Source organism: Siniperca chuatsi, linkage group LG13 (assembly GCF_020085105.1).
Source record: "Siniperca chuatsi isolate FFG_IHB_CAS linkage group LG13, ASM2008510v1, whole genome shotgun sequence".
NCBI lineage: Eukaryota > Metazoa > Chordata > Actinopteri > Centrarchiformes > Sinipercidae > Siniperca > Siniperca chuatsi.
The window spans coordinates 24,502,989-24,520,925 of NC_058054.1; the positions used below are offsets into that span (position 1 = coordinate 24,502,989).

At 39.2% G+C, this 17,937-nt stretch overlaps 2 protein-coding genes across 13 annotated transcripts in view; one reads left to right on the top strand and one right to left on the bottom strand.

The window, feature by feature from the left end:
- The window catches only part of pappa2 (pappalysin 2), a 79,915-nt gene extending 78,153 nt beyond the window's left edge, over positions 1 to 1,762 (top strand). For both annotated transcript variants that reach the window (XM_044219826.1, XM_044219827.1), the window contains one exon: positions 116 to 1,762. In XM_044219826.1, the coding sequence (XP_044075761.1) occupies positions 116 to 244 (129 nt within the window). In that variant the 3' untranslated portion in view covers positions 245 to 1,762. The remainder of the gene's footprint in view (positions 1 to 115) is intronic.
- A 1,636-nt stretch (positions 1,763 to 3,398) lies between these two features.
- astn1 (astrotactin 1) overlaps positions 3,399 to 17,937 on the bottom strand; it is a 439,680-nt gene continuing 425,141 nt past the window's right edge. For all 11 annotated transcript variants that reach the window (XM_044219839.1, XM_044219838.1, XM_044219836.1 and 8 more), the window contains one exon: positions 3,399 to 7,779. In XM_044219839.1, coding sequence (XP_044075774.1) covers positions 7,542 to 7,779 — 238 coding nt within the window. In that variant the 3' untranslated portion in view covers positions 3,399 to 7,541. The remainder of the gene's footprint in view (positions 7,780 to 17,937) is intronic.

Consider the following 17,937-nt stretch of genomic DNA (forward strand, 5'->3'; position numbering starts at 1 on the left):
CAGACAGGCCTGGAAAGTCACATCTTGTGCTTTTGTTTGAATCCAGCCACAGATTGAAAGATCTATAATGGCTTTGGGAAGCCGAGTGCAAAATGTTGTGCTTGTTTACTGACAGGTCATTCAGTTTGGGGCGGACTGCAACCAGGATGAGTGCACTTGCCGTGATCCGGACGCTGAGGAGAATAAGAGCAAAGCCAAGCACTTGGAAGGAGGAGGAGGTGGAGCTGGAGGAGGAATGCAGTAAGACAGAGGGATGAAAGAGGCTGAACTTGTGTTAAACAGAGTCAAACCACAGACTATACACCACAACAAACAAACAAAAAATATTTCATTTTTAACTAAGCGATCTAACTGTTAAAATGCATCACACATGAGTCATGTTGGTTTCAAAATTTTATTCCTATGTTCCTGCACCAATCCAGCCAAACATCCACACCTGAATACATTGTTTTCTTTTCCTGTTAACAAGTTAAGGGTTATCTTCACTGCTGGATTTGTGTACGAGCAGAAAATTATTTTTTGAAAATGACACTCTAACTGAGCAAACACAGAAGACTAGTTCAAATAGGGTTAAAAAGCAGTCAATCCACTCCTGTACAAATCAAGTCATCATAATTGGATGAAATCACTATTGTAAATGGATTCAAGTACTTTTCTGGACTTGATTAGTTTTGGGATAAAGAAACCAAAAGAGCTGTCTGTGCCTGAAAACTGTTCAGTACATGCACAGACCTTACAGTAAGGGCTACTGCTGCTAAGTGTGTTTACTGTAACATCCAGTTAGAGGAGAAATATTAGCATTCCAAAGTACCATATTTAAATAATACTGAAGCCAGAACACTCATGTTGAAGGGCAATTCAGTTGTGTAACTCATCTTATGCCTACTCAAAACCAAATGAGGACTAGTAAAATCAAATCTAAGTCAGGTGGGCAAGGAAAAGAGTTGCCTGATTTCTGTTCCACTACACAGAAACATTACTTCCCTACTGTCCTCATGGCAGACCAAAATACTAAAATTTGTTACAATCTTCATCTTTGTGCAGCAGATCCTTCTACATACACTTCTTTCTAACATGTAGCTTGTTAGGAATGTAAAAGGACACATATCTGTAAAGACTAACATGTATAGACTAATATATTTGGATCACCTAACATATCTACTAGATCACGTATTAGTCACACAAGTCAACACTCTATTTATATCACAAATCTAGTAATACAAACATTTATCTGTACCATACAGCATGTGCACAGGGCTGCCCAAAAGTGTGTTCAGTTGTATTTGCACAAAAAACTTTTCATGCAAATGATGTCAAATATTTATAATTATAAACCATTACTTCCAAATCTAAATGGGAAATTCAGTAACATCAAATATTGAATGTACAAAGTGCAACACTATGATTTATTGAATTATAGAATTATTGTTCTGAAACAGTATGGATTTCCACTGAAACAAAGATGCACTTAAAATTGCAAAATTGTTGTTGGCAAAGCAGTGGATAAACGAAAAAAGAAAAGGCAAACATTGAAATAATAAAGACAATACTTTTGGGAAGCCTGGGCGTATCTTTTACTCAACACGGACTTCAATCTTCACCTGCTTGCATGTTTGCATATCAGAACAGTTCTGGTGTCCATTAGCCAGAAATGATGAAGTACCTCATGCAAATGTTGTATGTATAAAAGTGTAATCATGTTCTTTGTGATATTTTACAGTACTTTATACTCAATATTAAATAAATAGCAACTTTATACCAACCCTTATAATGTCTTTTGTCTTCTATTTTTGCCTTTTTTTTTTGCAAAAATGTTTTCAGATTTCATCAAAGGCTCACTTGTAAAATAATTTAAAAGCATTCTAATCACTATCTTTCATCCTATCATACAGATATTGGTACCTCATGAAGATTAATGGTGCTATGTGTTATATTTTGCCATTACTGTGTCATGGATTGCTGAATTGCTTATGGAACAAAACAGGAATTATTAATATGGATATTCTATATTGATTGCTTCAGGAATTACAGCAGTTTGCATGTTTTTGTACAGTTGAAGATCAAATTGTTTTTGAAACAGGGGAAACAGAAACCCTATTTCTGTGCTTCAGGCTCCATCACTAGATACTGACCTTCTGGTTTTCAGGCTCTCTCTGCAGGCTTTTGCTCAGTTATGTTTGCCAACATAACTGAGGACTACAATAGACCCTAGAATCTGCAACAGTACTATGCTTGACACGGTTTGGAAAAAGAGAGCAAATAAACAAGTTTCTCAGCTATCAGTCTGGCTTCATATGCAAAATGTCAGGACAGCCTTCATTCCCAGCAAACATTTACGTTTTGAACTCAGACAAAGTGGTTACCTAGTATTCTCCACTTGTGTCTGCTGTCAGAGATCTGATACCTGTGACTCTGAAATGTTTTCACTATGGACATTATCCTTTGTCATATATCATGATATTAAAATTGGCTGTGCAGTAGAACTAGCTAATAGTTTGAGTGCTCCTCCCTAACTGACCAGAGTAGCAACAACAACCTGTTAATTTCCTACTGCTGCAGCAACTTGACAATCATACAAAGGCCTTTCTTTATCTGCTTCTTGTCTGCACTTGTGTTCTCGTGGACTTGTGAAACGTCATCACGTCAGCCCAAAAACTGTTCCAATTCAAAGTAACAGAAGTTATCTCATTGCACTTTTCCTATAGAGCAGGTCTAGACCGTACTCTTTATAATATTAACAGCCTTAGCTTGGTCAACCCTTTGGTCATTTACTGCTGGCTCTGATGTCTCTGTAGAGGTTTGATATGAAAAGCCTTTTGGAAGATACATTTTGGTCTCAGAGATGAAATACCACATTAGTTTGTCTGAAGGTAAAGTTAAGGTTCATGCTTTTATTGGACAGTTTAACAACAGTGCTGCCTCTGTGGACTTTGGGGTCCTTATATATGTACATATATCACCCCATTTCAATAAATACACGACAATGAACAATGGCAGTGCTGTCTATATTACATTTAGTGTTATATTTTAATGTACATTACAGATTAGATAACAGGCGTATCTTTTGACTATATTTCACGATCAATTAGGTTGATTTTTCTTTGGAAAAGGTCTGTCAGTGGACCTCTGAGTTGCTCATTTTGTCACAGTACAGTAAGATACAGTGGTGTTACAGAAGTGTAAACATTAGAGCTGAGCTGGTGCTGTCAGCAAGAACGCTGCTGTCCCAACTGCAAATTGATTGTACTGCGTACGCCTCAAGATTTTTTTATGTGCACAAATTAAGTAATTTAAGAGCATGGAAAACTAAATAGTGCACACAAACTAGAAAAGATTTCTTCTGACATCTGTCAGCTTCTGTTGGGCTCAGAACGGTTGAAGAATATCTATACAGCCACTTTTCACAATATATTCTTTATTGTTCTTTGAAGTAGCAAAGATCAAAGTGAAAAAGTTAGCCACATACAGTATAGACACAATAATATCATGCAGATAGTAGAAGTTGGTTCCCATTTCTCTCAAAGGTCAAGAGGTCTCCATCCTGTTGCCTTGTTTATTTTATGTTCAATTCCAGTGTTCTAGTGTTTAAATCAACCAATCACTTATAGTTTATGACAAAGGTCCGAATCCAGTTTCAGTTAGTGGATAACATCAGATCAAAGAAAGCAAAAACCCTTTGCTCTTTACATCAGAACTGTAATCAGTGGATTAATCCAAATGCTAGACTAAGCTACACAGCAGATATTACAGTACAATATTGTATCTACTAAAGCACATGTAAATGTTGTAAAATATCACCTGTTGTACATATATATACAGAAGGAAAACACTGTACTGGGCTATAATGTGATGCATTTATGAAATACTTTGCTGCCTATACAATAATCTACAAGTGTATATTTTAGTATTCACATATGAGCTTTGTTAAAAATCAACAACTAATATACATTTGCATTTCTTTGACATCAATCTCAAACATGTCCACTGCACAGTGATAAAATTATAACATAACAAATAGAAGTCAAATAAAAGTTTAAATATACTCACAATAAATGCACAGTATTAGTGTAAATGTCAGAAAAGTCTTTCTAAAGACTTACATCATTGCATGAAGTTTAAACATACAGAGAAGCAGCTGAAAACATTAAGACACTGTTAATTTGCAGTTTCAATACAAAATTATATTATAGTTATTTTTAACAGTGTTCATTGGTTGGATTGTGAATGATGTTAAAATATTGAACTGTTAAACGATAAAAGCAAATACTGTCAAATAGTTTGGTACGTTTTACTGAACATGTAGAGAAAATAAACCGATCTGTGTACTTCCTCTGTGATACCTGTTATTATTAAATGCAAACTATCAATACTACATTCAGCAGGTTATATAGCTAAAACATTATGATAATGCTATGTACAAGGTTTGTTGTTGTTTCGAATGTCTATACTACTAAAATAACTCCCAGCAGGCCATCCTCTCTTATCTTTCTTTTGCCTATCTAGTAAAATCTCTTTAGCTTCAATTGCTTACATGCTACTTCAGCTTTCTCACAGAATAACTTTGTAAAATACTGTCTTTTTCCCCAGTGTCGCTACATGACATTTCCTTAAATATGTTGCACTGGATTACCTTTTCAACATGTATGAATGACAAAAGACAAAACCAGATTTGTATGTTCTAGTTCATGAGGCTGACTTCATTCAAAATATGTAAAAAGAGAAGTGATAGTTCAAAACTGCAAGTCCTGATAAGACTTGATGTATGAGCAACTCCACATAATACAGCAGCCAATACCAAATTACAGCTGAGGAGATACATGATGTTTTGGCCCATGAAGTGTTCACCTGCTGTGTGTGTTGCAGTTATTCATAATATATGTGTACGACAAGCATCAGAAGCAATAAAATATTAAGCAATGGTTGGAATGTACCAGTGAAACTGAAGCTACAACGAGTTTTAACAGTTAAATCTCTAAGACATCTCTGTAAGATGGATGTGAGCTCCCTAAAAAGTCACAATCACTTTCGGTTTTTGGCCACTCGTTTGACATCAAGAGTTGCCATTTGTCAAGATATGACTAAGTTTGGATTTAAACAGGGACAAAGGACTTGATGTGTAACCCTTTATGTCCCAGATCTGACCTTTTAATATCTGACTGACTATGAAGAAGCCAAATGATATTACGCTTTCCCATCTAGACTACACTATTAAGATGTGAGAAAGTGCTCTCTTTATGTATCAAAGTTTTAAAATAAAGATTGTTGAATTCAACAAAGAAATAAAGTGAAGTAAAATGCACGGTCTCACGTTTAGTTCCTTTAAGATATTTGTTTTTCTAAGATAATTGCCTTTAATGTCATGATCAAATACAAAACTAAACGTAAAATCACTGTAATATGGATTTATTCATGCATTTAAATGATAAAAATATGTGCTGCAAAAGTATGGGATGAATATCATGCCATATCTAAAAAAAAAAGCTTCTAATGAAAAAGGTTTTGCAAGATTTAAACTAAGTTTTGAAGGCTTGTGTAATGTTTTGGTAGGCTGACATTTTTTTAAATCTCTGCAAACATTATTTTGTATTTGAGTTTTCCTTCTTCACAACTGCAACAATGTTTCGGTTTCAAATTTGTCACTGTTCTCCTGGAGTATTAGTTTGTTTTTTTCCAGGTTTGAAATCTTGTAAATGGTGAACTGGTGCGCATATGTTGGGAAAAAAGTTTTGAAACTTTGAAACTTGAGTTTCGAAAGGGCAAATCTTTATTTTGAAACGTTTGCGGATGTACATTTGCACTCGTATTGCAGACTGTTCTTTCAGAGCTGAGTTTACAACACCCACTTTTCAGAGATCTGCCCACACAGTTGCGAGTTTGTGAGTTACGTGATTTCTGGCAGCTCTGGTCTGAAACAAATTAACTTGCAATGGGATCACACCAGTCAACATCGAACTTGGCCTTCATTTTGATCTCAACTACACACCTATAAAGATTCGTGACTGCATCTTGCACAGGTGTGATACTATCGCATTGGCAAAATCAGTCCACAGGCAGACAGATAAACATGTAAACACCTGCCAAAGTACTCAAAACAGCCTCTGCGGCAGTTCCAGTAGGTGTCTCCAGGACCACATTTTGCCATGATGACACACACATACACACACAGACTCACACGGTTGTCGCGGCTGGTAAAAAGTTATGTTTGCAGAGATTTAAATTTTTTTTCAGCCCATCAAAACATGCAAGCCTTCAAAACTTTGTTTCAATCTTGCAAAACCTTTTTTTGATGTTTTTTTTTTCCCAATGTCGAGATATGGCATGATATTCATCCCAAAAGGTGCTTTGAGTTTTCGAAAAGCGCGTACAAACATAATGGAACTGATTTCTGATTCATTTCGATTTTCCATGCCTTATAGGTCCGTCCATTCCTGCCTCGCAATATTTCACACTAAACGAAAACTAAACTAAACTAAAAATATCCAAATTGAGACACATACCAACCTTTAATCAAAAAGCTAAAAGCTAGCCTTGTTGCATGAGTAAACAATTTTTTTGAGATAATTTTTTCGGCCATTTTTGCCTTTATTGGTAGTGATAGTGACAGCTGCAGAGAGAGACAGAAAAGGTGGGAGAGAGAGAGGGGATGACATGCAGCAAAGGGTCCCGGGTTGGAATCGAACCCAGGCTGCTGCGGTTAGCACTCAGCCTTAATGGTACGCGCAAAGGTGAGTCATGGGGCGCCCAGAGTAAACAATTTTATCTTGTCTCTCCGCAGCTGCTTCACAGTACATGGTAAATGGCTGCATTTATTTTGCACTTTTATCCAAAGCACTTTACAATTTGCCTCTCATTCACCTATAGGCACACACACTCAGCTACCATGCTAGCCTGACCATTGGGAGCAAGTGTATTGACCAAGGGCACTTCGACATGTGGACAGGAGGAGCTGGGGATCGAACCGCCAACCTAATCCTAAACAAGATTAGGAAAGTAAAGCTTTACTTGCTTCACTTCTTTTCTCAGACTCCCAATGGTCCTTCAGTCCATAAAATTTTGATGTATAACAAAGAAAATATGTATCATTATTATGCAGTCATAAAGCAATGAAGAAGGACCAGTGAGAACTGATTAAAGGCGTGACACAAGGAGGGCTTTTATTGTGAAGCATCTGCAGAATGTGTCAAGTTTGCAGTCATTTTCACTTATTGCAAGGGAGGAGTGGACTTCGGCGTAGCTCAAACAAAGCACAGCAAAGAGGTATGGATCAACAAAACCCCAATTTATTAGATGATTATCAGGCTTCAGAGATCATCTCCTACCCGGAAGCTCTGATTAGACTTTTGAATACATTTACCAATAATGTGGTAAGGCTAAATAGAGTAAATGGCATTTCAAATAATGTTTAGAATTTGCTTATGACACCATAAATCCATATAGCTTATCGAAACAATTGTGAAACCTGCATTTTATGTGTTTCTTTGTTGGGTTTAACAAATCTCCCGTATTCCTATACACGTCCAAACTGAAACTTCTGAATAGTTTTACAGCTCCTTCGGCTCACCGTAGTCATTATATATGACAGTGAGTGTCTGCTCATCACAGGCCTTGTGTACGTCCTGGCCCATGTCAGACCAGTTCAGCCCAAAGGCCTTGGTGTCAGTGTAACGGCAGGACAGGAACTTGAGGGACATCCGGCGGAGACCGATCTTCGGCTCCTGAAGAAGACCCTTACACCACAGGGAGAGTTCATCTAACTGGGAGAGGATGAGGCCGGCCTTCCTGTTGGAACAAAGTGAAGAAATAATTAAATACACCCATTTTGTTGCAGTTGGTGAAAAAAGTTCCCACCCAGTTCCAGTTAGTACTAGAGGTACGACAGAGAGAAGTTAAATGTGTTAAATGCATCAGAGGGAGGACAGTCACCAGCCCTTTCTCAGTCTACGCTGAGGTGGGTTTGGGATAAATGTAAGGAAGTGTTACTTCTCTGAAAAGGACACATTATCTTTCTCACTAGGATGACAAGAGTGACACAGGCAGGACTGGTTGTCATTCGAGAGAATCCAAAACCGCTGCAGAGAACCAGCACTGCCCATGTACCTCACCTGTAAAAGTCCTGACCAGCTCTGAGCCACCTTGACTCTTCATAGTGTTTTCAGAGACATATACTGTAAGGTTTGTTTGGATAACTGCAACTGTTTTCTCACCATACACAGTACCAATAACTGTTTTCTTGATTTCCAAATGTCTTACTGGGCTTTATATTTAGCCTGCAACCTTCTGGAAAACCGTTGCTCTGCCAGCAAGTTCTCTATCTTCCTCATATGACACATGCAGTTCTGCCTCAATATACTGTATCTTGCTCTCTGTCTCTCAGTAAGGAAGTAGATACATAATTGGAGATTTGCCTTCAATATTTTCTTTGTCGCATGATGTACAACCTGCTACTATTTTCAGGATGGGGGATTCTTCTCAGTTTGAAGTAGGCAAAGACAACATAAACACAACAGATTACCAGATTATTATATGGTTGTGCCTTCCACCAAAATTAGTGGTGGAATGTAACTACATTTACTCAAGTATTGTACTTAAGTACTTTTCTTTTCATGACACTTTCTATGTCTACTTCACTGCATTTTGGAGGGAAATGTAATTTTTACTTCATTACAATTACAAATTAAGGCAATTGAGAATGACTTCCAGATGGGAGCCGAAACGTCTTGGTTCTGAAAACAGTGTCCAGATGACTACGACTGAAACATTTTCTACGATAGAACACTCCTGGACGAATGAGGGACTACACCGTCTTATTACAAATTAAGATTTTTGCATACAAAACATACAAAGAGCTTATAAAATGAAATGAATATGGAAATTGTTATAAATTAAACTACCCGACAGTTTATACAAGTACAGATGAAACATCTAATTGGCAACTATTTTGATAATCATTCAAGTCATTTTTCATGCAGAAACATTTCATTGTTCCAACATCACAAATGTGAAGATTTGCTGCTTTTCCTTTAAATTATTTTTAAATTTGGTACTGTTGGTTGGACAAAACAAGAATCACTTTGGGCACTTTGGGGTAATTGTGACGATATTTCTCACAGTTGTTTTGAATTTTTAGAAACCAAAAAATGAATCAATGAATTAAGAAAATAATCAGCAGATGAATCCATAATAAAAATAATCATTAGCTGTAGTCCTATACAAAATAATTCAAAATTTGCTTCTCCTCAACCAACTACAACAGTAAAATCCTGCTTTTACATTAATGCATGAATAATAATAATCTAATGATATAATATATAATAGTGTAACAGTCACATGGGACATGTTTCTGCATTGAGTACTTTTACTTATAATAATAATAATAATAAGAAGAAGAATTTAAGTACATTTTCCTGATTATACCTACATACTTTTACTTAAAGGAGCAGTGTGTAGGATTTAGTGGCATCTAGTGGTGAGGTTGCATACCCCTCGCCTCACCTTCCCCTTCCAAGCGTGTAGGAGAAACTACGGTGGCTGCGAAACTCGCAAAAAATGCGAAAGGCCCTATCTAGAGCCAGTGTTTGGTTTTGACCTGTCCCTCTGTAGATATAAACGGCTTATTCTAAGGTAACGAAAACACAACGATTCTTATTTTCAGGTGATTATACACTGATGAAAACATACTTGTGAATCTTATATTCCATTTCTGCCAATAGCTCCTCCTAAATGTTACACACTGGACCTTTACTTAAGTAACATTTCCAATGCAAAACACCAAGCAACCACTCAGCAACCAGGATATGCAATGAACTGTGGGAAACACTTGTTGCCAAGCATCGGAAGGAGGTTGGAATATCAGTGTTGATCCACATCAGCCTTCAGATACACTAGACTGTCTACAGTCTATAAATCACACTGTGGCTGTGCTGTTGTTTTAGAATGACATCCCTGTGTGACAGAACCTAAAACCTACCCATCCACCACTGCTTCTTGTCTGAAGGAGCTCACAGGGTAAGGTGCACTGACACATTCCAACTTTGACCCAAAGCACACAGTGGCTGCTGAAGGTCTGGGTAAGAATGGTGAAATTAAAAAACAGTGGAAAAATGATTGAATGAAGAAATGAATGGCTATGGCAAGTACAGAGCTGGTCCTGTGGAGGAAAACAGGCTAATGGACGGCTGTAATGCCGGGGAGAGGCAGAGGAGAGACTATGAAATGCTTGAACTTGTCCTTTGGCCAAACCAGGCCAGCTGAAAAATCATCTCCATTAGTAACATGATGCACAGAGTTCACATAAATACATCTCATAGGGACACTGAGTGCAATAAATAACCATTACGCCTGATGCAGCCCGTTTGGCCCTTGTAGTGAAACCCTGTCAAGTGTTTGTCTAAAGTCAGAAAATGGCAGCAGCCAAGATTTCATTCATTCCACACACACTTTCTCCTCATTCTTCAGCCAAACCAGCACTTCTACAGCACAGCATCCCCATTCTGCCAAGCCACAAGTCTGCTGGACGTCCCAGAGTCACCCAGAGCCACAGCACATTAAACTGATGAACTGATGACACAACAGAGCACCCAGGCTACGCATTCAATATGCACCAGTTAAAGGAAATTAATGACCATACTGATAGAATGAACAAAGAGCACTTGTCTATTCTAACGTTTTTACCTATCTGTAGCTCTAATTCTTCAGATTTCCTTTTCACTCAGCTAACTCTGCTGCTGTCGGCCCTCAGACACCTCTGAGTCCACTGCTCCCCCCTCCTCCATCTTCCTGGGGGAGTCCCACTCCCCCCTCAACTGGTTCTCAGTCTAACGGCCCCCCGATGGCGTTTACCTCTGGGTGCTAAAAGCCTGTGCCCCCCAGCTTTGTGGAGTCATTCAACATGTCTACAACCTGAGCCTGACTCTTCAAAGGGTCCCTATTCCGTGGAAGACATCTTGCCTCGTTCCTGTGCCCGAAGACGCCGTGTCCCAGCGGCTCCAAGGACTACAGACCAGTGGCACTGACCTCCCACATAATGAAGACCCTGGAGAGACTGGTGCTGGAACAGCTGCGGCCCATGGTCAGACCCCTCCTGGACCCCCTTCAGTTCACCTACCAGCCTTGGCTGGGAGTTGAGGATGCCATCATCTTCCTGCTGAACCGCATCCACACCCACCTGGACAAGCCGGCAAGCACGGTGAGGATAATGTTTAATGACTTCTCCAGTGCTTTCAACACCATCCGGCCAGCCCTGCTGGGTGAGAAGCTGGCAGTGATGCAGGTGGATGCCCCCTTTGTGTCCTGGATTGTTGACTACCTGACTGGCAGACCACACCATGTGCATCTACAGCACTGTGTGTCAGACAGCGTGGTCAGCAACACTGGGGCCCCTCAGGGGACTGTCCTCTCTCCCTTCCTCTTCACCATCTACACTACAGACTTCAGCTACCACACAGAGTCCTGCCACCTTCAGAAGTTTTCTGATGACTCTGCTGTGGTGGGATGTATCAGCGGTGGGGATGAGTCTGAGTACAGGGCTGTGGTGGGTAACTTTGTCTCATGGTGTGAGCAGAACCATCTGCAGCTCAATGCGACAAAGTCTAAGAAGCTGGTTGTAGACCTACGAAGGGGCAAGGCACCAGTGTCCCCGGTTTCCATCCAGGGGTCAGTGTGGACATTGTTGAGGACTACAAGTAACTTGGAGTACATATGGACAATAAACTGGACTGGGCTAAGAACACTCAAGCTCTGTACAGGAAGGGCCAGAGCCGCCTCTATGTCCTGGTCAAACAAAGGAGTACCTTCAGCGGAAGACTCATCCCCCCAAAAAGTACCACAGAGCGCCACAGGAAGTAATTCCTGCCTGTGGCCATCAAACTCTTTAACTCCTCCCTCTAAGTGTTAGTCTATATGACCCTAAGTCATTAAAGTGGACATTGGATCATTAACATCACTGCAATACTTGAAATAATTGTGCAATATTCTGTGTTTATACTCTTTTCGGTTTAAAATTCCCTATTTATTGATATTTATTCATACTTCTATTACTGCTGTGCAATATCCACCGTCTCATAATCATCTTAATAAGCTACACTTTACTTGACAGTACTCATTATTGCACTACTACTTATTACTTATATTATTACATTGTATTATTATGCCGTATATACTTATCATCAACTGGTAATCCACTTTCCACTTATTTTAATTTTATACTTATATCCTCTTGGTACTTAATTTGTCTTGCCTGTATTATAGTGTATTATATTTGATTGTGTGCAATGACGTTATAGTGAGCGGCTGTAACAAAAGACTTTCCCCTCGGGGATCAATAAAGTATTTCTGATTCTGATTCTGACATGCAGACCGGTTTCAGCAGATTACTTCACAGAATCCACCTGCAGCTGTGTGGTTTCTGTATGCCTCAATTTAAGTTAATTTAGAATGCAAAGTGTCCAGGTGAAAGCAAACTATAGTGAAGTCACAAATATATAATCTTCCACTAATCATCATGGACACTCACTCGGTAGTCATGAGGCAGATGTGATGATGACGATTGTCATGCAAATGATGAATGCTGATGAAGTCTTGATTCTCACTGATGATCTCAAAATGACGAGAATATCTGATGACGCTAAAGGGAAATATAATGATGGTGATAATATCATCTACGTGTGTATGTATATGTCAAGTCTTCCATGTGAAAGCAACTAAGACATATTGCCTTACAGAAATTCGCAAAGAAACCATTATTGCTTTACAGGGTTCACCCAAATTACAAAAAACATGCTGCGGTTCACAGTTCATTCTTGAATCTTCATCAGCTGATGAAGCAGATGAAGATCATGTTACATGAACAAAAGCTCCAGAAAACTAAATAGACCATGTGGTGAGATTGCTTCCTCAGCTGCTGTATCCAAGGTAAAAAAATTTAACCTAAGGTCTCAGTCCTTGAAGTGCTCTATAAAAAGGGAAAATTGAGCATCTACATTTTCATGACAAAGGGGAAAACCCTATCTGCTGATGAAGATCATGTGATATGATAGAATGGTCCAGAACAGCTTTTAAATGGACCTTGAGGTGAGAATGTTTTCACAAACTACAAAATACATCTTTTCCTACTGAAAGGCCATAAATGCTGATAGGGGGGTGAATGTACACACTTTATACTGTACTACATTGAACTAAATTGACTAAGTCATATAGTTAAACTCTAGCTGGACAGCAGGAGAATGAATATACAATTTTCTCTCAATTTCTCTATTGAGGACATAGATTTGCAGCTCGCTCTGGATCTGGACACTGATCCTGGATAAAACCAACTATTAGGAGTAAGTAAGAAAATATGTTTTCTGTATTTGTAACTTGTGTGTTCCAGTCTCTGTGGCGAACTAATATCCTCTTGTCAAACACCCATTCAAATGATGACCCACAAGAGTTTTTCAATTTTTGATTTTATTGAAAAACTGCAATTCTTTAGTGTTTTGAACTAAGTTGGCACTGACCAACACACTGTAATAATACTGACACTGCCTGTGGCTTCTACAGTATTTCATCTTCTGTCTTATACTGATTCCAAATCAACTGCTGTTCTGTAAACATATAGCATATCACCATATTTCCTGCTACGTCTTAATGTTATTTCTGGAAAAAAAAATCTGTATGTCGCAATAGACCACAATTCCTTTCAAATAGGCAAAACACTTTCAGTTATAACCAATATGTTTTTTGGCATTCCTCCCAATTTGCCACAGATTTCAGTGGTTTGAGGATATTGAGATATTTATTTGCTTTAAATACAGAAAAAAATGTGGTTTGTTATGCTTTCATTTTTTAGGAAAGCAGAGGAATGTTTCACGAGTTCCAAATAGCAACGGTTGTCACCATAAATCCTTGTGCATGTATAGGAGTGGAAAATGGTCTCCAAGATACAATGTGAGTGCCCCTTAAAAAAAGACTCTCACCCCAAAAGTTTGTGTGGCTTTGACTGTGCACATGCAAGTAGGCATGTAGATGCCATATGTGATACATATATCACATATGGCATCTACATATGACATATGATAAATATATACAGTGCTTACAGTATCTCACAGAAGTGAGCACCCCCCTCACATTTTTGTAAATATTTTATTATATCTTTTCATGTGACAACACTGAAGAAATGACACTTTGCTACAATGTAAAGTAGTGAGTGTACAGCTTGTATAAGAGTGTAAATTTGCAGTCCCCTCAAAATAACTTAACACACAGCCATTAATGTCTAAACCACTGGCCACAAAAGTGAGTACACCCCTAAGAGAAAATGTCCAAATTGGGCCCAATTAGCCATTTTCTCTCTCCGGTGTCTTGTGACTCGTTAGTGTTACAAGGTCTCAGGTGTGAGCAGGTGTGTTAAATTTGGTGTTATCGCTCTAACTTTCTCATACTGGTCACTGGAAGTTCAACATGGCTCCTCATGGCAAAGAACTCTCTGAGGATCTGAAAAAAAGAATTGTTGCTCTACATAAAGATGGCGTAGGCTATAAGAAGATTGCCAAGACCCTGAAACTGAGCTGCAGCACGGTGGTCAAAACCACACAGTGGTTTAACAGGACTGGTTCCACTCAGAACAGGCCTCGCCATGGTTGACCAAAGAAGTTGAGTGCACATGCTCTGCGTCATATCCAGAGGTTGTGTTCGGGAAATAGACCTATGAGTGCTGCCTACATTGCTGCAGAGGTTAAAGGGGTGGGGGGTCAGCCTGTCAGTGCTCAGACCATACGCCGCACACTGCATCAAATAGGTCTGCATGGCTGTCGTCCCAGAAGGAAGCCTCTTTTAAAGATGATGCACAAGAAAGCCCGCAAACATTTTGCTGAAGACAAGCAGACTAAGGACAAGGAATACTGGAACCATGTCCTGTGGTCTGATGAGACCAAGATAAAGTGCAATGAGATAACTTCTGTTATGAATTGGCGCTATATAAATATAATTGAATTGAATTAACTTATTTGGTTCAGATGTTGTCAAGCGTGTGTGGCGGCAACCAGGTGAGGAGTACAAAGACAAGTGTGTCTTGCCTACTGTTAAGCATGGTGGTGGGAGTGTCATGGTCTGGGGCTGCATGAGTGCTGCCGGCACTGGGGAGCTACAGTTCATTGAGGGAACCATGAATGCCAACATGTACTGTGACATACTGAAGCAGAGCATGATCCCCTCCCTTCGGAGACTGGGCCGCAGGGCAGTGTTGCAACATGATAACGACCCCAAACACACCTCCAAGACAACCACTGCCTTGCTAAAGAAGCTGAGGGTAAAGGTGATGGACTGGCCAAGCATGTCTCCAGACCTAAGCCCTATTGAGCATCTGTGGGGCATCCTCAAATGGAAGGTGGAGGAGCGCAAGGTCTCTAACATCCACCAGCTCTGTGATGTCATCATGGAGGAGTGGAAGAGGACTCCAGTGGCAACCTGTGAAGCTCTGGTGAACTCCATGCCCAAGAGGGTAAAGGCAGTGCTGGAAAATGATGGTCACCACACAAAATATTGACACTTTGGGCCCAGTTTGGACATTTTCACTTAGGGGTGTACTCACTTTTGTGGCCAGCTGTTTAGACATTAATGGCTGTGTGTTGAGTTATTTTAAGGGGACTGCAATTATACACTGTTATACAAGCTGTACACTCACTACTTTACATTGTAGCAAAGTGTCATTTCTTCAGTGAAAAGATTTAATAAAATATTTACAAAAATGTGAGGGGTGTACTCACTTCTGTGAGATACTGTACAAACATGCTCACACTTGAAGCCACAAATTTGCATGGGAAGGTGAATGAACATGTGCACACACACACACACACACACACACACACTGTTTAAAGTGTCAATCAGAAAATTTGAAAAATGACAAATACACATATTGACTTCACACATCATTTTCCTTCAGTTGCTTGAGTAGAATGATTGATTGAGGGTCATTTTAAGTGAGCCAGAAATACTAGATACTATATTAGAACAGCAAATAGAAGGAGGAGCAGAAAAAAAACATTTACAATGTTTCAATCAAAATGCTGCATATTATTACTTTAAACAATGAACACACACCAGAGGGTACATGGGTCCAAATTTGTATACCTGATCTGTAACAGGCTTGTGGCAAACCCACCCAAACCCGATGTGCGTAAATTATTTTCAAGAATAAAGATCTGATCTGAAAAAAACCTGATAATTCGACCTGATCCAAAATCAACCCAAACAGATCGAAAAAGAGAGAGAACACACACACACATACACACTGGCAGCACTATTTGCCATTACTTAACGATTAATCAATTAACGAGCAGTCACGCTCAAAAATAATTGCAATACATGTCACTTCATAGCCTCGCCTCAACAAACGCATTTATAACGCACCATGTGATCAGAGCACATAGCAAGTCTCTTTAGATTATCACTATTAGATTATTACTATTATCATCAGCGTAGCGGCTTTTGTTTCATTATATTAAATTACAAGGATTTACTTTTTCTCTCTACCACCATATTAAGAGCAGAGAGCAAATATACTTGCCACCGACGTAAAATACTTCCCTCCCTCCCCTCAGATCAGTACAGTTTCTGAAAAGTCTTCTTTTCTGATTGAATAAACTGCATAGTTAAACTGGCATTACTAATTGATAAAAAATACTTCATTCGTCATTTCCAATACCACTGTATATTACATTTGACTGGAACCAGACAAAGCAGCACCTTGGATCTCTCCTAGCGAGGGCGGATGAGGTACTTTTAATTGTGAAGTAAACTCATAACAATGTATACTGATAGTGATAATGGGATATTTTTACTGGACATTTATATCAGAGTTTGTAAACATGTATATTTTTCTGCTCCCTATTTAGTATCACAGAAACCAATAAATCACTGCTGGACGAGCTGCTGAAAGGCACTTCTACTTTCACTGTGTGTATTTTTGTCCTTCTCTCAACTATAAAAAGTCAGAGAGTAAAGTAAACAGTCTGCTGTGATTATGATTATGATTTCCTGAGAGAAATTCCAACCATAACAATACTTATTATCGCAAGCACGCCTCTGATTAGAGAGACTGTCATGTAAAAACAGAAAGAAAATAGGAAAAAAATCAAATATTTTTCAGTTCATCAAAGGGCATGGAGTCCAACCAAGGACATGGTCAGGACTGAAACGGCCAGGATGGAGGATTTTCTTTTAGCCCAGCCAAAACAGCTAGCGTTTATAAGTCAACAGCCAAGCGGCGTGCCTTAAATGATGGGTACTCCCATGGTGATGACAAGGTCTGGCCCACGGGAGAAGAAGTGTCAAGCCTTGGAGAGACAGCCTTTCAGTGAGTTTATGGTTCGAGTTAAAAGTCACGCGATGTTGACTGAAAAAGGCAACAAAAATGTCCTCTGCAGGATGCCAAACGGTCTTGTCAGTGAGATTCGATATGTTTCTAAAAACAGCAGATCTGAATATCTGCTGCCACAAGAAAGATAAAACCACATTTGTTCATTCATTTGTTTCCGGATATTGCTTACTTGGCTGATATGAGTTTACATTGAGTCAGAGCCTGAGCAGAGGTCTTGTTATCTGTATTTTGACTAGGTAATGAAAATCTAGTTTATTCAGTCCTCATTGTTTGTGACAAGGAAACTGGGGAATTCTCTTCATAAAACATTGAGCTGATCTGGTAAGATGAAATATGTGTGTGTGTCTGTGATCTGCACATGTACAGTATATAGTGTATGTGTGTGTGTGTGTGTGTGTGTGCTAGAGGGGAGCCTGTCTGCTCTGTTGTTTTCTGTCGGAGGTACTGGAGATGTGTTGTTTGGGTGGGAGAGGTATATTCCCTCTCAGGTGGCCAAAGAAATGGTGATTTAAGAAACAAACCACAAACAAAAGGGAATTAAAGAAGGGCTGTTATGAGAGAGTCTCTGGGCAGATTTTGCTGTC